The following is a 22,999-nucleotide window of genomic DNA, read 5'->3' on the forward strand; positions in this document are numbered from 1 at the left end:
ACACACACATATATATTCCCTTCCTAAAAATTGAACATAAAAATTGCAATGCACTCTGGTGGATACTAATTCACCAGCATTTTCAGTGTTTTCTTAGGAGTCTCAACAACAAACACAGAGGACTTGCTAATTAACTCATCACACAGACATAGAATGTGATAAGCGTGGATGTCTGTGAAATCGAATCCAGTGACTGCAACAGCAACGCCAGGACAACTACCATTACACCGTCACTCACGTTGCATTTAAAATGTTTAATGATTGATAATGAGCAGCTTACTTTCCATTGATTGTCGGGAATAGATAACCGCAACGAAAATCCACACATATAATCTTCTTGAAGGTTCGGTACGTGACCTTTTGGTGATCATTCTCTAATTATACTCAGAATTTTAAAATAATACATTCACGATTCATTATGGTGTAGCTATAAAATATTTTATCTAATTATAAAACGATTATACTTTTTGTTTATTCGCGTGTAGCTCTTAAACTGAAAACATGTTCATAGATAACTAATTTTTTGACGTAAATGAAAAAGCAAAACAGCAGAATCAAAATATAATTAACAAACCGTGAAAACACTTCCAAATTAACTAGAATATTTTATTTATTAAATGTATCATATACTATTACAATAATGCTTAAATCTTTTGCTAAATTATTTACCCAATATATACTTATGTCGCTTTCAACTGCATGTCTCCCTCAAATAGACTATAAAAAAGCATTAGATTTTGTGTAAAAATATGGTAATAAAATATAAGTAAATTAGCCAAAAATGGTCACTAACTTGAGAATTTTGAATATCATCAGCCAACAAATAACCGAAATTAACAAAAATCATTAGAATTAGCACAAAAATAGTTCATCAGCGTTACATTTCAAAAATTATCTCCTCAAAATGAAAAACACTGGTTGTACCGCTGGTATTACAAAAGGAAATTTTTTTCATGACATTTATAAAAAGCCTTTTATGAACAGAATATTTCTCAAAAGCACTTGCTATCCAGAATAAAAATATCAAAAAAAATTTTATTACAAATAAAACAAATTCAATCGACACACAGTTTATATTCACGCTAAATAAGTTTGTAGATTTGCTATTTTTTCAATAAATTGGGTGTGGATTCTAAAATCTAAAAAAATATGATTGCTCAGCGCTGAGTTTGATGTAATGTTTTCTATGTTAAAACGTTTTATAAAAATTAGAGAAACAAGTCTAAAATGAATTTTTTTTATAAAAATTAAATAATAAATTACCAAAATCTAAATAGTTTCAAATTAATGTAAATGAAAAAAGATTTTCCGGTTATAAAATTTTACACTTGCTGCAAATTCTACATTGAATAGATGCTTGACCGAGTTTCTGAGGTTTCTGTAGAGCAATTAAATTACTTTTAAAATGTTATAACTCAAATGCCATATAATGATATATGATCATATCATTAAAAACGAATAATTTGAAATTTAAATTTGTGTAAACGGTGGTGTAGCAGCGTTCTACCAGCCAGTTATCTTCAAAATCGGATCAAATAAAAAAAAATGATCAGCCTCTCTACCTTTAACACTACACTACACGTATCTTAAATTTAAATTTCATATAAGTGTCATATTAATTTGAATTACTCCTGGGAGTGTGAAATCCCTCTGAAAATTTTAAATTAATTGATATTTATAAATGTGATTATATTTCGTTTCTTATGCTACATTAGAACAGCGTGTTATTACATTTATCATATACGTATTAAGATGTCTAAATAACTTATTAAATTATTTATTCCATTCTACCATTAAAAGTTATAGGTTTCTCTCTCTCTTTTGCGTTTGCTTCAGAGGTTTCAACGACAAACACACACAGCGTATATCAATACGCGTGAAAACCACGCATCATACACATTGCATATGATAGGCGGGGATCTCTTTGTATTCGAACCCAGTCATAGCAATAGCAAGACCAAAACCCATCTGTTTGCAAAATTCATTGAGGAGCGCCTTTAACCATTGAGCCATCACGCCGCCCTCACCTCGATTGTCACTCATCGCTCATTGTCAACGGAACAGTTGACAATGAACGATTCACAAATTTTATATACTATTTGTTAATACAAACTCTATCATTTTTGGTAGAATTATTTTACTGGAATTAATTAAATTAAAAACAATTTATAAATAATAAAATTTTAATTTTAAAATTACCTTCAGAGTTTTGACCTATCCAGTTGATGGAAAAAATTGTTTCAAAATCTTTTTAAAATTTTATAAAATACAATTTTAAAATGAGGAAAACTAAAATCAACTGAAAGATACCAATTGTTATCTAAATCTATACACTATTACTATTCCTCCTATTATCTTACCTGATTCTAAAACAAGTTTTGTAGTCTGGGCTTTATCTTTTTCTTCTCAGATTAATAGCGTTGCTAGAAGTTCTTACTTTCATCTACCAAGAATAAAAAAAGCTTTTGCCTTTTCTGGACGATCCTACTTTTCTCCTTCTGGTCACTTCCTTAGTCTTATCTAGGAATGATTATTGTAACTCGCTCTACTGTGGTCTTTCTGCTCGTCTAGTTGCTTGTGCCCCTTTCTTTTTTCATATATTTCCATATCTTGTTTTCTTGCACTGGTTACCTATAAAATATAGAATAACTTTTAAAATTTGGACATTTATGTGTAAGTCTCTATCTAAATTACTTTCTAAGTACTTATTAGACATATTAATTGAACCTAAACGCGCCAGTTTACGATCGTCTTGTTATTCTCGCTTCTTCCTAACTTGTGTTAAACACTTTTTGCTGAATCTGCTTTTGCTTTTTATGGCCCTTTTCTCTGGAACTCTCTAACTCCTTTTCTTACTACTTCATCACGAAGTTCTGAGCGAATCTCAAGACCCATCTGTTTGCAAAATTCATTGAGGAGCGCGGTTGAACATCACGTAAAAAGCGCTCTATAAACTAATTGATTGAATGATAATGTCAATTTTCAAATTATCTGGACGAAATTTTGTTTCGAGAAAAATTGTTTATGTTCATTGGAAAAAACATTAAAAACATTTATTAATTATGACCAACATTTTTTGCCAGCCAATAAAAGAATGCAAACAACAATTTTCATAGATCAAAATTTCATAAAAAAAATCAATAAAAGAAAATTAACAAACTAAATCGCTGCGTTTTCACCCGTCTGAAATACCAGACCGCATGTAGCATTGTTATTAGCAGCAGTGTAAGTGATATTCCTAACATGATCATGTAAATGTACGCTGAAGCCAGATTATGTCTGCTTGGTATTTCTGAATTTTTGATTTTGTCAAAATATTACGAACAATTTAACAAAATTTTACAACATTTTCCAATAATTTACATTTTGTAGAATGTTATATATAGAAGATATTACCAAGTTATATTCCGTAAATTAATCTGGTAAAAATACCACTAAGCATTTTAAACATTTTTATTTGTATGCATAAGTACCGATTTTTAAACTTTCGTTGAATGTAACCTTAGTTCAGTAATAAATTTTGACTAAACATTTACTAAAATGCTAAACATTTTATTCACATGCCATATCTCATCAAACACCTCAGCATACAAAAACAGTTCTCTCTTGGCAGTCGAACCGGGTTTCAGGAGTTTTATCAGTTTCGAAAAATGGCTTTTAAAAGAGTTCGCGGTTTATTCACGCAATTTTTCATAAATTTTAGTGAAGTTTTTTTGTATAAAAACTAGTTTTTTCCGAGCACTAAGTAACAATCAATGTATATTTTGAATTTTTTTCTTTTTCTTTGAAAGGATTTTTTTGGAGACACTGAGGCAGTCTCACATTTGAGTATCTTCTTAAACTCTGCCCTAATATTTTTCGACAAACTAGAGCATTTAAAATTGCAATGTATGAATGAAAGAAACAAAACTTGATTGGTTACTTTTGCACTCATTGAAAATGTCAGACGTGAATCCTTCTCTACACAGGCATTTGTTGATCGTCACGTTGTTGACGGTTTGCTCCAGGCAGTTCATCTCTTTTTTACATCCACCGTTGTTCTCTTCACAATCTGTCGTTGGTTATTAGCTTATTGTTGTTTCACTCAGTTTTGGGAAAGATGATTTGAGAAGATTTGAGAACATTTTTTTCGTGTTGTTGAGCTATGATATTTTAGTCAAAAAACAACTTTACAATTGATTTAATGAGAATAAATAAATTAGAAGCATGTGCCCAAATAAATTAATTTATTAATCAAAGAACAAAATTTTGTACCCCTATAATCACAGAGTGCTCCAGTCCAACCAGGCTTACAAACACCAGATCGGCAGTATGTTTTCATATTCTCCTCTCTGTCATTAATGCAGTAGTTGTATTTGGAAGGTTTGAAGTTGACTTCCAATTCAGGTGAAACTAAATCAACAATTTGAGTATGATATGTAAGTGTGACCAGATGTTTAATTTTTAAAAATTAAACTCCTAACCAATATTTAAAGAAATTTGTCAGCGTTTTAGACTTAATATCGTTAAAATTTAATTAATTAAAATTTAATTACCAAAAGCAGCAAAACGTTTCTCCTTATATAGCAGCAATTATTGTATGCTGTGGTTTTTAGTTTTTACATATTAGATGCAATAATATGCGTCGGATTATTGAAAATTCACACCTAGATTGAAGAATTTTTACCTTTAAAAACTGTGAAATCTTATAAATTCGTATAAATTCATCTATCAAATACATTCTCATCAGACGGAGAGTCATTAAAAAAACTGTTTATCATGGTGTTAGGACAGTACTGCTTACAAATAATTCCTGTACATGTTTCAAGTTTTATAGACTCAGGTCATTCAGAACTAATAAATTGAAAAAATCGTATGTGCTACCATCAGTTAGCGTGAAAAACATTGACAATGGCGTGCATTGTTCTTTGTTGACTTGATCTTTGAATGTAAATTTATTGTCGCACTGGCAATTGACAGCCTAAATGGGAAATGGTGGAAGAATGTTATCTTACATCCTATTAAACAATTCAGAAGACATACAATATTATATATATATATATTTATTTATTAATTTATATATAATATAAATAACTTTTATTTACTTATTTGATATGTTGATGATTATGAATAAACTATGAAAACTTTGAAAATATATGAGCATCTGGCCACATACATACTGTGTCTCTACAAATTTAATACTTTGTTTGTTTACAGTGAATTATTTTTTTGTTAATTTAAATTTTAACTAATTAATTTTATTTCAAATATGTAAACTCTAAAAAATTTTATGGAAATTTATAAAATTACATTTGCTCCGCTGAATCGATAGCCAAGTTCTTTGCACTTTATTGAGCAAAGAGGTCTGGTCAATGAATTATTTTCTTGATGTTCAAGTTGCAAGTATTTGAAACAGCCAACATTCATAGATTCGTTATAGAATTCTGACAGTTCACATGAAAAATTAAGTATTTGAAAGTTTTCTAACTGATAATAGTTTATAAAACAAGTATAAAATAGAAAATTTTTTCAAAACCATGGTCATGTAAGTGAAATTTTACTTACTAGAGTTAATAATTTTTGAAAAACACATTAAACTGCCAGACATGGCTGCACGTAATCAACTATAAAGCATCTGCATTGAAAATCTAAAATTTGTATGACACGGTGTTTTGAATCAAAAGGATCACCTCGCACTATATCGCACTAATTGTTGCACGGAATGCAGCTTAAAACTAGTTACTTGCTTCAAAGTTTTGCAAATTTTTCGTTCATTAATTAAATCAATTTATTAAAGTCTGATAATTATTTTTTATAGGAATAGAGCAAGCATACCAAATTTTAGTTGAACCAGTTGTCAAAAAGTTATTGAAAAATTTGATATAGCATTTGATAAAAAGCAAGCGAACTCCTAACAAACCCGCTAGGTTAAAGTTTTATGTAACCAGCATCATACAGATACATATCTCATATAACCGATGTCTCAATCCCAAACAAAATTATCACTTACTGGCGTAGACTGAGTACGTGCTTATTCCGCCACACGAGAATCCGTCTGAACATTTTTTATCACATTTTTCTGCGTTCAATTCTTCCTCCACAGCGTTTGAACATGTGCAGACATTTTTATTCTTTTGGACCAAATTGAAAATTATTATGAAAAAATATAATCGGATGTTTAATTTTTATAATTTTAAAATTAAACGCTAAATTAAAACCAGAAAATATGTAATCACACGAACTTTAATTCCGTAAAATAATGTAAAGCTGCAAATTTTGTCACAGGATTTTACAGAGTCGGTTTGGAAGTCATTCTTTTCCTTCATATTTGTAAAACACCCTTTGTAGACTAAATTATCTTGGCTCTCGGCTGCAAAAAAACGTTTTTGCAATGTTCATGAGAAAAATGCTTATAACAACTTGTTAAAAAAATTTAAGGAACCGCCATTAAACCTGTCCCTACAATGGCCTCCTTGTCTCCCTCGTAGCATCTGATACTGGAACCCGCCTCATCATCTTCCTCATAAGAATCGACCTCGATACACACCAACTCCCCACACCCACCATTTTGCACGTCACAGTTGTTCACAACAACACTTGCGGTGGTCGCTTCGACGATTGAATTGGTCTCATCTGTTGGAGTGATTTCAGTTTTTTTGTTGGAATTAATTCATATAATAAACAACTTACTATTTACATACGCACATGAAAAGCTTAACCCAAAATAGGCGGATTTTTATTGTAAGCTTGAGTAAAAAAATTTGTTTCTTAAGGTTTTTTTACTCAAGCCAACAATAAAAATCCGCCTATTTTGGGTTAAGTTTTTCATGTGCGTATGTAAATAGAGGTAAAAACAATTTTATCAAAATATCAGAAGCGCTATAAAATGAAAATTAACTTAGTCATTTTGTGAACAAGGACACCTTCATTAATTTTTGAAATTACAAACGTGACTAATGTTACGATTATAACATAATTTAAAATATTTCTGATCACAGAATAGGATATTCACTTTTAACATTACAGAGCGGTCCAATCCAACCAGGCGCGCAAACACCAGATTTGCAGAAAGACTCCCTGATTAATTTCCTATCGTTCATACAATAATTGAACACTGGCGTTCTATTTGGAATGTCCGAATCTAGTGTCACTGGAATAATAAGGAATAAATATAAATTTAAGACTTTGTGTGTCCGAATGTGTGCATGTGTGTGTGTGTTTGTGTGTGCGTGTGTTTATGTGTGAGTGAATGTTTTAAATGTTGATATTAACCATCCGAGACTAAAATATTTTTAGAAGAGTTCCTGCACTGCTCTTTGCTGATCTGGTTTTTGAAGCTGAAATTATCTCCACACATGCATAATTCTATCTAAAAATTATTTTGCTGAATGAAAATTGTTCATAAGATCATCAAATCGATTGGAAAACCAAATTACATTAAAATTTAATCTTAATCGGAATTCAATAAAAATTAAAAATCAATTTAAAAATTTCCAAAAACATTACTTTAGTCCCACTGAAATGATGGCCAAGATCGTAACATTGTCTTGAGCACGGAATGTTCCCTGGTGGATTAATTCCATCCGGTTCAAATTTCACGTATAAGAAACACCCAACCAACTCCGCTCTTTTATCTTCCAAATTTAAAAAAATAATTTAGAAATTATGTAAAACTTAGCAATTCAAATTTATAATTTAAAAAAAAATTGGTTTCAATTTGAGAGAATGTATTAAATAAAAAGATTTTTCTATTACAACGTCTGCAAGATGAAATCAACTCTCACATGTATAAATGGAATAAGCATCGTACCCTCCACACGAATGCTCATCAGTGCAAGTGATGTTGCATTTCTCGGGATCCAGCTCTTCACCAATACTGTCTGCACACTTGCAGACTTTTTTATTCTGTTGTATTTAATCGAGATATCATTTTTAATTAAAAGTTTTCAAAAATTTGTTACTGTCGAGGTACATAGGTTTGATTGAAGTAAGAAATTATGAAAAAATGAAAAATAACCCTGGAAATACAAGCTTTGTTTAATAGCATTAAATACCATTGGGGTCCAATGAACCCCAATAGTATTTTTACATTGAAAAACTTTAACAGATATGTTTGTATATCATCTTTATTAATTTATTTATTATTTTTGTTATTAATTTATTAAAACAGAAATATTAACGAACATCTAGAAAAACAAATTTTATCAGTCAATTAATTTTTACTTATGACAGTTGCTGCAAATTCTTAACAAATGTTCATTACAAACATTTTCTTACAAACTGCACAGCAAGTATTGGATTCTTTGTCATTCTCTCTATCACACAAATAACATCTTCTTTTATTTGATGGTTATTAAAGTAGATATATCATTTTAAATACCTTTTGAACCCAATTGGTAGTTCTAATGATAACGATGATGTTGCGTAAAAGAGCGAAAAAGTAATTTAACTTTGACAATGATTATTTCTAACAAATCATTCTCAATAAATTGCAAACTGAAGCGTGCTTTAAGCTTTAGAAAAAACGACAAAACTCAAAATAAAAGAATAAGTCATTTTGGAGAAAATCAGACCAAACCAAATTATGAAAATTATGATAAGCATGGAAAAAAGTCAAACAAGTTATTTATAATCAAACAACCGTCATTCCGTAGAACAAGTGCTGATGGCAGAAGTCGTAGCAACTTTTTAAAGTATCAAAATGTCCAAGACGAAGTTCTTTCATGCTTTGAAAGCACCCTTTATATTTGAATTTGTCTCCATATATATCTGAAGGATTTTTACAGTTTAAATGTTATAAAAATTATATCTTTATTTAGCACATCAATTTAGATTTGCTGGTGCCTATACACACACGCTTACACACCCACACACACCATACATACAAACCATACATACACACTTACACACACACACTCACACACATACACACACAACTTACACACAGACAAAAGTCCATCGTTACTGAATCAAAATAAAAAACCTACTTGGGGTATAACAAATTAGTATAGACCCAAAAAAATAAATGTTAAAAATTTTTGAAAATTTTGTTGACGAAAAATATTTTGACATTAACGAATTATCTTAAATAGATGTTTACAATTATAAACTTTTGTTTTGGGATTATTTTGTTTACAATGACGTAGAAAAAAATCTGTATCCATAACATTTATTTTCTTAGTTTGGTAGGTTAATTACAATAGGTATGATTTCTGATTTGAGAAAATCCTTACCTTACTTACCTTTTTAAATATTGTATATACTATGAAGAGATAACACAACTACGGCAGAGGGACAATTATTATTTTAATAGATCAGCAAATCTTTGCAATTCATTGCCAAGTAAACTTGTGGAAGCAGCCATAGCGAATAGTTTCAAATCAGGCTAGGATCGGCTGTCATCATACTGTGGCTCCTTTGAATATCTACGGCGTAAATTACTGCTACTGCTACTACTATTTTTACTACTACTACTACTGTTATGTATGCAAGTAGGAGGGAAAATGTCACCGAGACCCATTAATTCAGATTTCGTGAAAGATGAGTGTGAATGAATTAGAGCTTTGCAGGTAACTCTAGAGACGCTCCTTCCGTACTTGACAGGTTCCTGCTTGTTACGTTGGCTGCTCTCTACAACGTAGTCGAATTCATTTAGACAACCTTGTAGAGTAGATAATGCATTCCAGATAAAACATGTCAGTTAAATTAATATATACATATGTATGTATTAATTCATCCATTCAATTTTCATTCATTCACTCATTTATTCATTCATTCATTCGTTCGTTCGTTCGTTCGTTCATTCATTCATTTATATATTTATTCATTCATTATAATAACCATGAGTCATATAAGCCAGACATGCTCCAGTCAGATCAGTAGTTACCTTATACAAGATGTTCATTTTTGGAACACTTGAACAAGATACCACTGTTTCTATCTTAGCAGGCTCCTTATATAATACCATTTTGAAGCTTAGTTTTAAATTTTAGTTGCCTTGAAATGTTTTTCTTGTTTGAAGTGAATTAAACAAGTATCTTGTAATTGATGATTTGGTAAGAGATTTTAAAGATGAAAACCTAGTAAAGACATCTTATTAGTTTATGAATTCGAACCAGGCGTCCTCAACCATTTGGCCATCCCGTCAAAAAACAATACAAATTAATAAAAAAGTTCAAAAAAGATGAATGTTTAAAGTACTATGGTCAATGTGTGCAAATCGTTATAATTATTATAAATCCCTCAAAGTTGTCACCAATGAAGATATTGCTTCACCGTCAAAATGTTTCGGCAGGTCAATTTTAGCCTGAAACTGAATTAAAACTACTCAACATCGATCTCACATAGAACGGAAAACGAACTGCCGCAATAATTATTCTCCATGCGGTTTATTTCGGTTACGAATACAATGCAGTTCATATTAAGGTTCACTAAGTTTGCACCACCATTCCACCAGGAGTAGTAACTGATTGGACTCTCTTTTCCTGGTTTTAATGTTGAAATTTTTCAATAAAGAAACTATGCTAGTTAAAATGGTCATATAAACATCTTCAAACTTCTACCTAAAAAAAATTTGGTTAATGCCCATGAATACAAAATTCTATAATAGATAACATTTTTGCAAACATGATTGTATTTCAAATTTTGATGAGATAGCTAATCATAGTGAAAAAACTGCAATTGTTGTTGTTGGTGGTAATGATAATTTAATTAATTCAGTCTATTTAATAATTCAGCATTTATTAATATTAACATTCTGAGATAATTAATTTGTACGCTACGAACGATGGGTTGAACATCAGCAATCACTCAAAATATCTCCATGCCACGATGGACGGTGCAAATTTTTACAGTTAACAATTTTGAGTAATTCTATTAATACCTGGATAGGGTTGCCAGATGAAAAAAGAAGTTCTATTGATGTACGATCGAAAGCCAGCTGTCCAAACCATCAAAAAATCTGTGGTTAGGAAATACTAAAGATAATTTCAAATTCTATTGTGAATCTGTGACTTAATTATATTAATGTTGAAATTGGGAAAGTTTTTCAAAATTAATTTCAAAATAAAATTACCGCAAAAATAGTAAAAAATGTACGGTCGAAAGCCAGCGGTCCAAGTGTACGAAAAATCTGTGGTTATACAATAATAAAGTTAATTTCAAATTTTATTGTGCATTTAATCTGTGACTTAATTTTAATAATGATAAAATTTGACAAGTTTTTTAAAAATAATTTTAAAATAAAATTACCGCAAAGATTGTAAAAATTGTTACCTTTGATGACCTTGAGATAAGAGCTGAGAACATAAAGTTCATTAGAATCATCAATGATAAGGGGATGGGAGTTGAGCAGAGCATTGCAAATATCTCTGGAATTGTTCCAAGTGTTTCCTGATGGCTGATAGTTGTAACACTTGTTATTTTTTACTATGTAGTCGAATTCGGATGGACAGTCTTGTGAAGGGTTTCGAAGAAAAAAATTAATTATTTTACAACAATTTATATGCACATTGATACTTACCGTGAGTCATATACGCCAGGCATCCTCCAGTCAGATCAGTAGTTACGTTATACAGAAGGTTCATTTTCGGAACACACAAACAAGATCTCACTGATGTCCTGTGGTTGATGCCTCTCAAGTTCACGCCGGTTGCTTGCTGGTTACAAAATTTTGTTGGATTGAATGAAATAATATTGTAATTTTTTCTTATTTATATCGGTTATTATTCATTGAAATACATTTTGACACCGTAAGTTTCATTGAAAATAATTTAACTGATCTATTTTTTTAACAACATATTTATGTTTCTCATGTATGTGTTTAGTTTAATCTCAGTTATTTCACTAAAATTTGTGAAGAAAAAGTTCAAATTACTAGGTTCATATGAAACCACATGTAACAGTTGAATATAGAAAATATAATGAACTAATAGAAATCAAAACGTTGAACAAAGATGACATTTTTTGATTGACCAGACACTTGTGGATGCATTGGGCAGCATAAACAGCCAACAGTTTCAAAACTCCATCCATGGCTTCATCGAAACAAATGTTCGTTTTCTGGTTGCTAACAGAAATGTAACTGTACAACACAGCTGAAAAATGCTGAACAACACAGCTTTTTGAGGCTGAAACTGCAAGATATGATAAAACACTGATAGAAGAATTACAATGAAGTATTTCTTGTAAGAGAAATTCGCCATTTTCAACGTTTAATCCCTTCAAATGTTGTTTGAAACATTGCATTCGACGAACGCATAAGAATATATATAATTGTTCAAATAGAGTATTTTTGCTATATATATATATATATATATATATATATATATATATATATATATATATATATATATAAGAATTGATATATAAGAATATATATAATTGTTCAAATAGAGTATTTTTGCTATATATATATATATATATATATATATATAAGAATTGATATATAAGAATATATATAATTGTTCAAATAGAGTATTTTTGCTATATATATATATATATATATATATATATATAAGAATTGATATATAAGAATATATATAATTGTTCAAATAGAGTATTTTTGCTATATATATATATATATATATATATATAAGAATTGATATATAAGAATATATATAATTGTTCAAATAGAGTATTTTTGCTATATATATATATATATATATATATATATATATATATATATAAAAGAATTGATCATTGTAATAGTCTGTTTTATTTATATTTATATATATAATCATTTCAATTTTATAAATATTCTTGAAGCACTACGATTGGATAAATGGTTGACCAATAACGGTCTCATTAAAAAATGGTTGACCAATGGTTGACCAATAAAATCATCTTGTTTTTAGTTAGTTATAACAAGAACTTTTACATTTTACTTTTTTGGAATAAAACATTATTATCATTTGATATTCTGAAATAGAAAAGGAACAGAAATTGAAATGCAAAGAGAGTTCGTTGTCTTCATTGATTTTTATGAAGAGGAAGTTTTAATAAATCTTAATGTGGCAGAGACAGGTTTAAGGCAGGACAGCTGGAGCCTTCATGAAAAATGGGATCTTTTCAAGCGGGATATTTGTAAATATAATCAAACTTTGCATCTTTAACATTTATGTTCTTTGATTATTTGGTAGAAACACTGTTTTGCTAATGAAAACTGTTAAAAATACGGTATAATCTAAAAAGGGATAAGTATGTAGAACTAGTGTCAGCTGGTGGTGTTTAGCAATTAGTATAGTGAGGTATATTCTCAATACTTGTGAAGTGTATGTTGTTGTCATATCATGACAAGTTCAAAATTTGGGAGTGTTGTTTCTGCTCATATGTTTTTGTACACTCACGAATTGATTATTGTTATAGTCCGTTATACTAACAACAAAAAAAATCACTTGCTTTATTATAGTCATTGCAGAATCGAGCAGCAAAAGTTGTCGTCGGCGGTTTAAAGTATGTGATCACGTATCACCAATACTGAGACAACTGCACTGGCTAACCGTCAAAAAAAGAATAATCTTGAAAATATCAACTCTAGTCTACAAGTCAATAAATTGTCTTGCACCATTTTAATGGTAATAGAGGTTTGCAAAGAAGTCGTCAGCTTATCTTGAACGCATCTGAGGTCCCATGATCTAAACCTGCTGCTAGTTCCAGAGACGTGCCTTCATGCGCGCTCTAGTAACATCGCCGGGTCAGAAACGTCTGTTTTTAAACAATTTGCCTGCATTTATATAATCTCAATATATTTCATTATGACCGTAAGGCATACAATTCACAACGAAGAAATTTCAAATTAATTTGCTTATACGTACTTACAATTTTTAAATAATATTAACAAACTTGTAAATTAACTAATTGTAAATAAACTTGCACTGAGTTTAAATGTCATAAAGTGCAAATATTTTTTAAATAATAAAACTTTACTGTTTAAATTGAATATTTTTTTATGGTGAATTTTTTTCTCCCAAACGTCAGATGTCAGTTATTTTTTATAATGACAAACTTTTAAAATTCACGCTTCTTACCAAAAAAATATTTTGAAAGCTCATATCCAATTGAATGTTTGGACATGACATGTATTGTTGTCGGTGAGTGTGGTTTGGTTTGCTTAGCGGTAGTTATACAGTATCAATTGCACCTGTAGTTGTAGTTGAGCAATGTGTATGTAATTGTTGAAATTTCTTGAGGCCGATGTTTTTTGACATGAAGCAAGCGATCTTTCTGAACTCTAATTTCAATTTGGGTAAAACGAAGACAACTTGTGAACGTTATGGGAGTACTAATGTATGTGAGATTTTTCGTACCGCTGCTTTGGTGCAAATTTATTAAACTGTTTACGACGCTAGTGCATATTTGGAATAGTGATAATTCAAACACATACAATTTTCAATTCTTCGATCTAATTATCTTTAGCAATGTCACACATCCATAACATGGAGGCTGTATAAACATACATGGTATAAAAAGTCCCATAATGTGTCAAATGCCCATATCAAAATACATAACCAGCACACACACAACATATTCGTTTCTACACACATACACGACACACATGTTTCAAACCATAATGTCAACGAGTACACATGTCAACAAAATAATTATTTTTGAAATTTTTTAGTTTTTTATTTACGTTTAAATTTAGCGAGAACTTTTTAAAAGCACAATACATAAACTATTTAATGATTCACGCAGTTAAAACTTGCAAAAACAACTCCTTCCGTTCGATGTTCAGACTCACCTTGAAAACAGGTAGAACTCCCCATTCAACTACATGCATCGTATGATGTTGACTGTCAAGTTTTCAACAGCTAAAACTAATTTTGCTTTTAGACAACACTACATTACACACAAACTTACACACACACACACATCAAAAAAGACCCATACACAGACATACGCACACACACTCACACACACACTCGCAAACACACATACAAACCAACTTACATATTTATTTGTGTAAAACACTGACACCCCACATACAGATTTATATTTAACAGCCACACCAAACGACGATTTTGTGAACAGTACCTGTTGTAATGTACGAACGACAGGAATGATAAAGTTCTCTACTTGTTAATTCACCCTTGTCTAGAATTTGGAACTGAACAAATACTGAACTAAATTAATTCAATTGACATTTTTATTGATAAAAATGAAAGGAAAAGAAAAAAAAATGAAGCCACGTTTTTAAAAATCTTAAATCTTTAAAATTGACTAATAAGGTTTACTTTACACCATATAACATCAAAAATTCATTTTGTTAAGTAGAATATAAATTACACATTGAAACAATTAAAAACATACTCAGAAACACCGAAATATTTTTAAAAACATAACTATTCTATCAAAACCTACTCTACTATAACTAAAACTACTACTACCTACCCCCTTACTTCTACTACTACTACTACTACGATCACAACTACTACTTTTGCTGCTGCTACTACTACTACTAATTTACCACTACTATTACTACAACTACAAGCATTATAATCACCGCTACTACTACTACTACGTCAACTACTACTATTACTACTACTACTACTACTACTACTACTACTACTACTACTACTACTACTACTATTTCTACAACTACTACTCCAACTACTACTACTACCACTAATACCACTATTACTACTACTACTACTACTAATACTATCACTGGTACTGCTGTTGCTGCTGCTACTGCTACAAAACTTCTTTCATTTTCGATCTTCCAAACACGGAGTTTAAGCTGCAATAGCAGAATTGAAAGCCCTGTTGGTTTGCCCTTCTTTGATGACATGGACAGGTATGAGGGGGTGGGAGGTCTTCATCAAATGACTCTGTTGGGGAAAGTTTTTTCCACATTTTCTCGATTGCTTGTGAGTGATTCAGTTTGCGAAGTTAACAAAACAAAAAGTTATACAATGTTGAACACCTCAACACGTAGACTTGAATTAGTTTAATTTGTGAGTGATTCAGCTTGCAAATTAAATAAAAATGTACAAAATAATTAAAAAAAAAAACGCAAAGTTGAACATCTCAAAACATACATGCGCGTATCCAATTCCATTTTGCTTCTCCCCTGGCGATGAATCATGGCCTATCCACACGAAACAGTCCTTACCAGTATCCAAAATGAAAACGTCCTTTGTGTGTGTGTTTTTATGTGTAGGTGTAAATGTGAGTTTTCATGTGTGTGTGTTATGTTTGTGTGTGTGCGCGTGTGTGTGCGCGTGTGTGTGTCAAAAAACCTTAGAATCCAAGTCAGCCATCGTAATGTCCCCTTCCTTCACTTTTGTGGACTTCAAATGTCCAGCTGCGTCTGAGACTCTAATGATGATGGTAATGATGATGGTGACGATGATGATGATGACGATGACGACGACGATGATGACGACGTTTGAATCACATCAAATTTTTGAAAACCTTAATTGAGGTTTTACTCATTTTCATCAGTTATCGGTAACAGTTATAAACATTATATGGCCATTAAAATGTGAAAAAACCTATCAAAATTTTTGCTGGTCAAGAAGTGTCATTTCATTGGTAAATAATATTTAAAACGCCGTAATTGTTTTTTAAAACCAAAACATGTTGACTTAAATTGAATATAATATTTATGAAAGAGGCTTGAGTGTTTTGCAAACAGACTTTTGAAGATGCTGAATTTCTGGGTTTCTATATTTTGCACTTAAAAAACACACTAACAACATCAACAAAAACATCACCAACAACAACTGTAGCAACGGCGGTAACAACGTCACGAACAAAATTACCAAAAACACAAAATTTACTTATGTAGGATTTTAATTTCCGCCTCTGAATCAACCTTATCTTCGTATTCAACGTCTTCACCGGTAAGTGATTCAAAGAACACATGCTGGTTCAAATTTAATTATATTTTTTTTCACAAAATAAATGAACCAAAGATATTTTATAAATCAAATATATTTTCTAATTTGAATAAACACGAAAAAATATGACTGTGATGATTATGAAAATGATTTCTTTATTTTCAACACCTTCAATAGTATACTAGTCAAAAAATGTAGGCTGTGCTTATATGAGCATGATTTCTCAAAAAAAAACTCACAGTTGGAGCAGTGTCAGTTTCTTCAAGAACCTCATATGAACTATTTCCACCGCGTTCAGACTTCAAATTGTTCAAGTATTGGTTGGCCTATGGGTTCGAAGTGTCAAATTTATTTAGTGTTAACAATAAAAATGTCGTTATAAAATAAGTTCTCTGCGTCATGTAGGTTAATTAAACAACTGTTTAAACTAAGCATTAATAAAACATTAGAATAGAGCTAAATATTTAACATTTCTTTTTTTCCATTATTTAAATTATTATTTCTCCAGCAACATTGACATACAGTTTTATCAACATGTTAAAATTTAACATACAGGTTAATCAACATATCACACATAACGCATGTGAAAGACAAGGATTTTCACGGCATTCGAACAAGGTCACTGCGAAACCAACGCCAGACACCTCAACCATTATACCACTAAAGCCGCCTAGCCAACTCAACCCACCTTAAATCTTTCATCCTTACTACTCTTTCTACCATTCCACTGGTACAACTTGAGTCCCAGGTCCAGGATAAACACATCACCTGTTACAACGCGGTTCGGATGCAGAGCAACCTGAATTGTATTGCCCATTGCTGTTATTATTTTCATTCTTATTACGATTATAGTCCTACTCTAAATTATTATTCAAAAATTATATATTAAATTAAATTGTAAAATAAAAGGAAAAATTAATTTGAATAGTAAAACATAAAAAAAATAAATAACAACAATTATTATAGACAATTCTTCAGGTTAATAATTACAATTTTCATCATCGCCGTCATCATCATCTTCGTTATCACCATTACCATCATCATCATCGTCACCACCATCATCATCGCCGTCATCATCATCTTCGTTATCACCATTACCATCATCATCATCGTCATCACCATCATCTTCGTTGTCTTCGTCATCATCGCCATACCTCTCTAACAGTTACATGCTGCTTGAAACCAGAGAAATGAAGCAGCCTTGGTTTGTACTCAGTAGGGCCGACCTTTCTGAAGCCACTATCGGCACCACCCTCCATAATACTGGGGGTTATGGGGATTATGAAAATGCTGATTAAGATGAAGACGATTATGGTGATAAAGATAGTGATGATGGTGATAACGGTGATAGTGATAAAGATGGAGATGAAGAAGACGATAAAGTTCATGAAGACCATGATTTTTTGAAGTGCACTATCAATTTTTTAAATTTAATCGAGAAAATTCTAAAAAAACAACAAAAAAAATTTTAAGGATGATGATGCAGCTAAATGAAAAAAAAACAATCACGAATAAACAAATAAACAAACAAAAATTTAAAAATCACGTGATAGAAGGGAAATAAGAGAGGAAGAGTTCGGATTCGAATCCCTCAACTTCGCGGTGCTGGATAGCCGCATCGTCAAGGTAGTTGTCCAGTTCTACAGTCTTGTAGGCAGCCGTGGCATATTCATCCTTGTTTAATGTATGGATGGATGGATGGATGGATGGATGAACAAATGGATATGGGTGGATGGATTGGTGGATAGTTAGATGGATTTCGGAATAGATGGACAAATAGATGTACGTATGTATGCATGGTAAATTGAGGTAAAAATGGCAAATAAAAAGAGAGACAGACTGACCGATGCATCAATTCATTCATCTATTTATCTATCCATCCATCCATTTATTCATTCATTCATTTATCTATCTATCCATCCTTCCATCCATCCATTCATTCATTCATTCATCCATAAAACCTGCGTGCTATTGCTTCCAATCCAAAAATGCGCGTCATATTTGATTGACTGACTCTCGTCATGTCCTTTAAAGGTCTGTGGGGATGTATGTGCGTGTGCGTGTGTGTGTGTGCGTGTGTGTGCGTGCGTGTGTGTGCGTGCGTGTGTGTGTGTGTGTGAGTATAAAAGTGTGTGTTAGAGGTTCTAAGTGTGTGTAAGTGTTTGTTAAAAGTATGTATTACAAGTGCTAGATGTGCATGTTAGAAGTATGTGTTTGATCCTTTTAATGTGTCTTTGCTAGTTCGTATATTCAGATATTTTTCCGGCAGTTTATCATACGATTGGATGTTGAATTTATGAAGATCTTTGTAAAATGTTTTGGCATAAGTAAAACAAAAATGCCAAAAAATAATACAATTCAAGTAGGAAAACTAGTTTTATGAAAAAAAAATTTTAGAATTATGAAATGTTTTGGCTTATGCCAAAAAAATATAAAAAATAATACAATTCAAGTAGAAAAACTAATTTTATACAAAAAATGTTAAACTTATGAGAGCCCCAACATTTAGAACGATATAGGAATCTCCGTTATAAAACTTTCCGTAATCTTCTTCTGGCCAGTCTGTCACTTTGAATTTCTGTATATTTATATTTGAAAAAAATTATTATTTTAATTAATTGTTTTATATATTTGTTGAAATATCAGACTAATTTTTTATGTTTTTAAGCTGGGAAGTTAAAACAATAGAGTAGTAATTTGGAAAAAATAACGCTAAACTATCTCTATGACAATTACATGAAGCTTTTAAAATTGAAGAAATATAAAATAAACAAATATAAAAAATAATATAAATTTGGTAGAAGGGCTCAAAGGTGAAATTTAATGGTATGCCTCACAACAATCCTCCATATTTTCAATCCAGTTTTCTTCCCCACGTCTTGCCAGGCCGGTTCGTGTTGGGCCGATTCCTCTGCAATGTGACGTCATTGTTTGAAGTTTCGTCATTGATTTTATCATCGTCATCGTTAGGTCGTCATCGTCCTCATCATCGTCGTCGTCATCGTCATCATCAACATCATGTAATCATTTCAACCATTCAGTTCCATTTTTTGGACTTTAGATTTCATTTTCTTCCTAATTAATAGCAGACAAAAAATATTCAAAATGGAATTCGACTGATTTAATTTTCTGCTTCAATGAATCTAACAAACAGGTTAACAAGAAAAATAACAAAATCAACTAACTCTTAACTCTTCTTTCCTCCTTGGAGCCAAAAAATTCCAAGTTCGTATCCTTCCAATTGTATGTTTTAGCCTTGACCAAGCCTTTTGGAATATTTTTGTAAGGAATTATTTTATCTCATATTTAAAATTTTTCACATTAATGAATCTTGAGGACTACATATAATGCTATTACGCAGTGGCACGGCTCGAGTAGTGTCTGTCTGAAACTCAAATTCTATAGTACGAGTATGGCCAATTCTTGAATTGGTGTGTTGTGGTGTGTTGTGGATAGTGCAGTCTTTGTGGCAGTAAAGGTTTATTAAAATGTAGAGAATAACACGTAAGAGGCTCTGAGTTTAACAGAGCTGTATTATAAAAAAATGAATAAAATCCACCAACCAGCCATAGCCATTTTTTTGTAGTTTTTGGTTTTGTTGATCAAACAAGAATCCGTTTACTGAATAAGAGTTTTGATATTGTAAAACAAAATAGTGAATTAGTGGCAAAATTATGTCAAGTTATAGTACTACTAGCATTACATTTCTAAAAAAATGTTGAAAATTCAAAATTATATTGTATAAGCTTAAAGTAAGAATAATTCTAATAAAATTCCCTGGATGTGGCTTAAAATATAATTTCAAAACGTTGATTCTGGCGTTAGATATTTTTATTGCATATTATTGAAAAGTTATAAAAATATATATTAGTATATAATAAATTATATAAGATTATTATTAGATTATTATTATTAGATTAAATTATATTATATTAATAAATCATATTATAAAAGTTTAAAAATAAAATATAATTAATTAAATCTTCAATTCAAAATGAACATACTAACATTTCAAAAGAAAAATAAAGTCCGAGCCGTTTCAACCAGATAAACAGCAAAACTTCTTAGGACTGATTCTTATGAAAAAGTTGGCAGACAATAACGATAAAATCAAAAATAATATACCACAACAACACTAATAACAACACTTCTTAATAAAACACAACAATAACACCAACAATAACACCAACAACAACAACAATAATAACAAAACAGAAGCAGTAGAAAAAACAACTGATAATGTTAATGATGAGTAATATTTAGTATGAACGCGTTTTAGAGTTAGCACAGGGAATCTGGCTTGCATGTTATATGATGTTTGTTTTTTTCCTTGTTACATATCTTTATATCTGCACGTTTATGATTTAGTGCTAGCTGACTTCTTATGTGTATGTATAAAAGTAAATAATTATTTACTTATTAATCTATTCATTTATTTAGTTGTTAATTAATTAATTAATTAAATTATATATAATTTATCCATTTATTTTCATTTTATTCATAGGAGTATTTCTTGATTATTTATTATTTTAACTAGTTATTATTATTTTAAGATCTATTTCGAAATGAAATTGTTTAACAAATATTTAATTATTAATTAGTTATCAAATAATTAATTATTAATTAGTTGACAAAAATTATTTATATACAGGTTAAAATACAGTTTTTACTTCAATTTATAATACAATGCTCGTATATAACAGCCCATGAGATGTATGATTTGTACTTACTCCCAGTTTATAATAAGAACTCAACGAAGAGTCTATGTGGAAAAACTTAGGATTGTATCATGTATGCGTAATTTGTGTATGTGTGTGAGCTTGTTTATGGTGTGTGTGTTTGTGTGTGGTGTATGTGTGTTTGTGTGTGGTGTATGCGTGTGTGTATGGCCTACAAAATTGTATTTTATTGTTTCGTTAAGTTTTAGGAGCGTTTCTCTTGATAAACTTCAAAAGCTCTATCTTTGCTACAGTTGGTTGAACGAATGTATTTTATTAGAAGATTCCAGTAGTTTTGACATTTCTTTGGAAAAAACCTCATACACGTCATCACATACAACAGACTGTTATAGTGTCTATATTCTTGTATGTTCGTATGTATCTATGTATGTGTGAAATTTCCGTTCAAAAAACTCATCAACATTGCATACGTTAAACACTGCTTATTTGTACAAACATAAATGTTCATTCATCGATGTAGCATGAAAAAAAAACATGAAAAAATCTAAAAACAAACTGTTTTTAATTTCTTTTCTGAAGCTCTTCATAATATAGAAAAATTTCTCTTTCTCTTTCTCTCTCTTTTTCTTTTTCACTCGAAATAAGGTTTGCACTTGAAATAATCTCACATAACAACATTAACATCAAAAAAGGATTTAAAAAATGGTTTTTATCTCGGCTGTGTGTAACTAAAAGAATGTATTTTTCTTCCGGTGAACAGAAGATAAAGGTACAAAGTGATGGAAGAATATTGAAGATGTTGGATAGGGAGAAAATTAAATATACACATAACTCTGGATATCTGTATAAAATCTTTCATGTATATTATGGAATAATACACATAACTCTGGATACCTGTATAAAATCTTTCCTGTATATTATGGAATAATACACATAACTCTGGATATCAGTATAAAATCTTTCCTGTATATTATGGAATAATACACATAACTCTGGATACCTGTATAAAATCTTTCATGTATATTATGAAATAATACACATAACTCTGGATACCTGTATAAAATCTTTAATGTATATTATGGAATAATACACATAACTCTGGATACCTGTATAAAATCTTTAATGTATATTATGGAATAATACACATAACTTTGGATACCTGTATAAAATCTTTAATGTATATTATGGAATAATACACATAACTCTGGATATCTGTATAAAATCTTTCATGTATATTATGGAATAATACACATAACTCTGGATACCTGTATAAAATCTTTAATGTATATTATGGAATAATACACATAACTCTGGATATCTGTATAAAATCTTTCATGTATATTATGGAATAATACACATAACTCTGGATACCTGTATAAAATCTTTAATGTATATTATGGAATAATACACATAACTCTGGATATCTGTGTAAAATCTTTCATGTATATTATGGAATAATACACATAACTCTGGATACCTGTATAAAATCTTTAATGT

At 30.5% G+C, this 22,999-nt stretch overlaps 3 protein-coding genes across 3 annotated transcripts; all 3 read right to left on the minus strand.

The window, feature by feature from the left end:
* Nucleotides 1-2,520: 2,520 nt before the first annotated feature.
* Nucleotides 2,521-9,883, minus strand: HELRODRAFT_177750 (hypothetical protein; the record flags this gene model as incomplete). Its single annotated transcript, XM_009025907.1, has 16 exons — nucleotides 2,521-2,631; nucleotides 2,857-2,895; nucleotides 3,180-3,292; nucleotides 3,923-4,051; nucleotides 4,255-4,392; nucleotides 4,864-4,960; nucleotides 5,290-5,423; nucleotides 5,990-6,110; nucleotides 6,222-6,349; nucleotides 6,433-6,612; nucleotides 7,252-7,348; nucleotides 7,486-7,613; nucleotides 7,764-7,884; nucleotides 8,621-8,748; nucleotides 9,490-9,639; nucleotides 9,820-9,883. 16 exons carry the CDS (start codon nucleotides 9,881-9,883, stop codon nucleotides 2,521-2,523), a joined length of 1,878 nt encoding a protein of 625 aa, XP_009024155.1.
* A 419-nt stretch (nucleotides 9,884-10,302) lies between these two features.
* Nucleotides 10,303-12,225, minus strand: HELRODRAFT_177751 (hypothetical protein; the record flags this gene model as incomplete). The annotated part of the gene is made up of 5 exons (XM_009025908.1): nucleotides 10,303-10,463; nucleotides 10,862-10,939; nucleotides 11,254-11,433; nucleotides 11,501-11,636; nucleotides 11,953-12,225. 5 exons carry the CDS (start codon nucleotides 12,223-12,225, stop codon nucleotides 10,303-10,305), a joined length of 828 nt encoding a protein of 275 aa, XP_009024156.1.
* A 3,488-nt stretch (nucleotides 12,226-15,713) lies between these two features.
* Nucleotides 15,714-20,090, minus strand: HELRODRAFT_85143 (hypothetical protein; the record flags this gene model as incomplete). Its single annotated transcript, XM_009025839.1, has 12 exons — nucleotides 15,714-15,809; nucleotides 16,020-16,115; nucleotides 16,221-16,299; nucleotides 16,764-16,849; nucleotides 17,063-17,149; nucleotides 17,512-17,622; nucleotides 17,978-18,086; nucleotides 18,370-18,497; nucleotides 18,785-18,859; nucleotides 19,327-19,401; nucleotides 19,661-19,734; nucleotides 20,009-20,090. Coding segments are annotated over 12 exons (1,098 nt in total), but the record flags the coding sequence as incomplete, so codon positions are not given.
* Between the last annotated feature and the right edge of the window lie 2,909 nt (nucleotides 20,091-22,999).

This window comes from Helobdella robusta, assembly GCF_000326865.2.
Source record: "Helobdella robusta unplaced genomic scaffold HELROscaffold_44, whole genome shotgun sequence".
Classification (NCBI taxonomy): Eukaryota; Metazoa; Annelida; class Clitellata; order Rhynchobdellida; family Glossiphoniidae; genus Helobdella; species Helobdella robusta.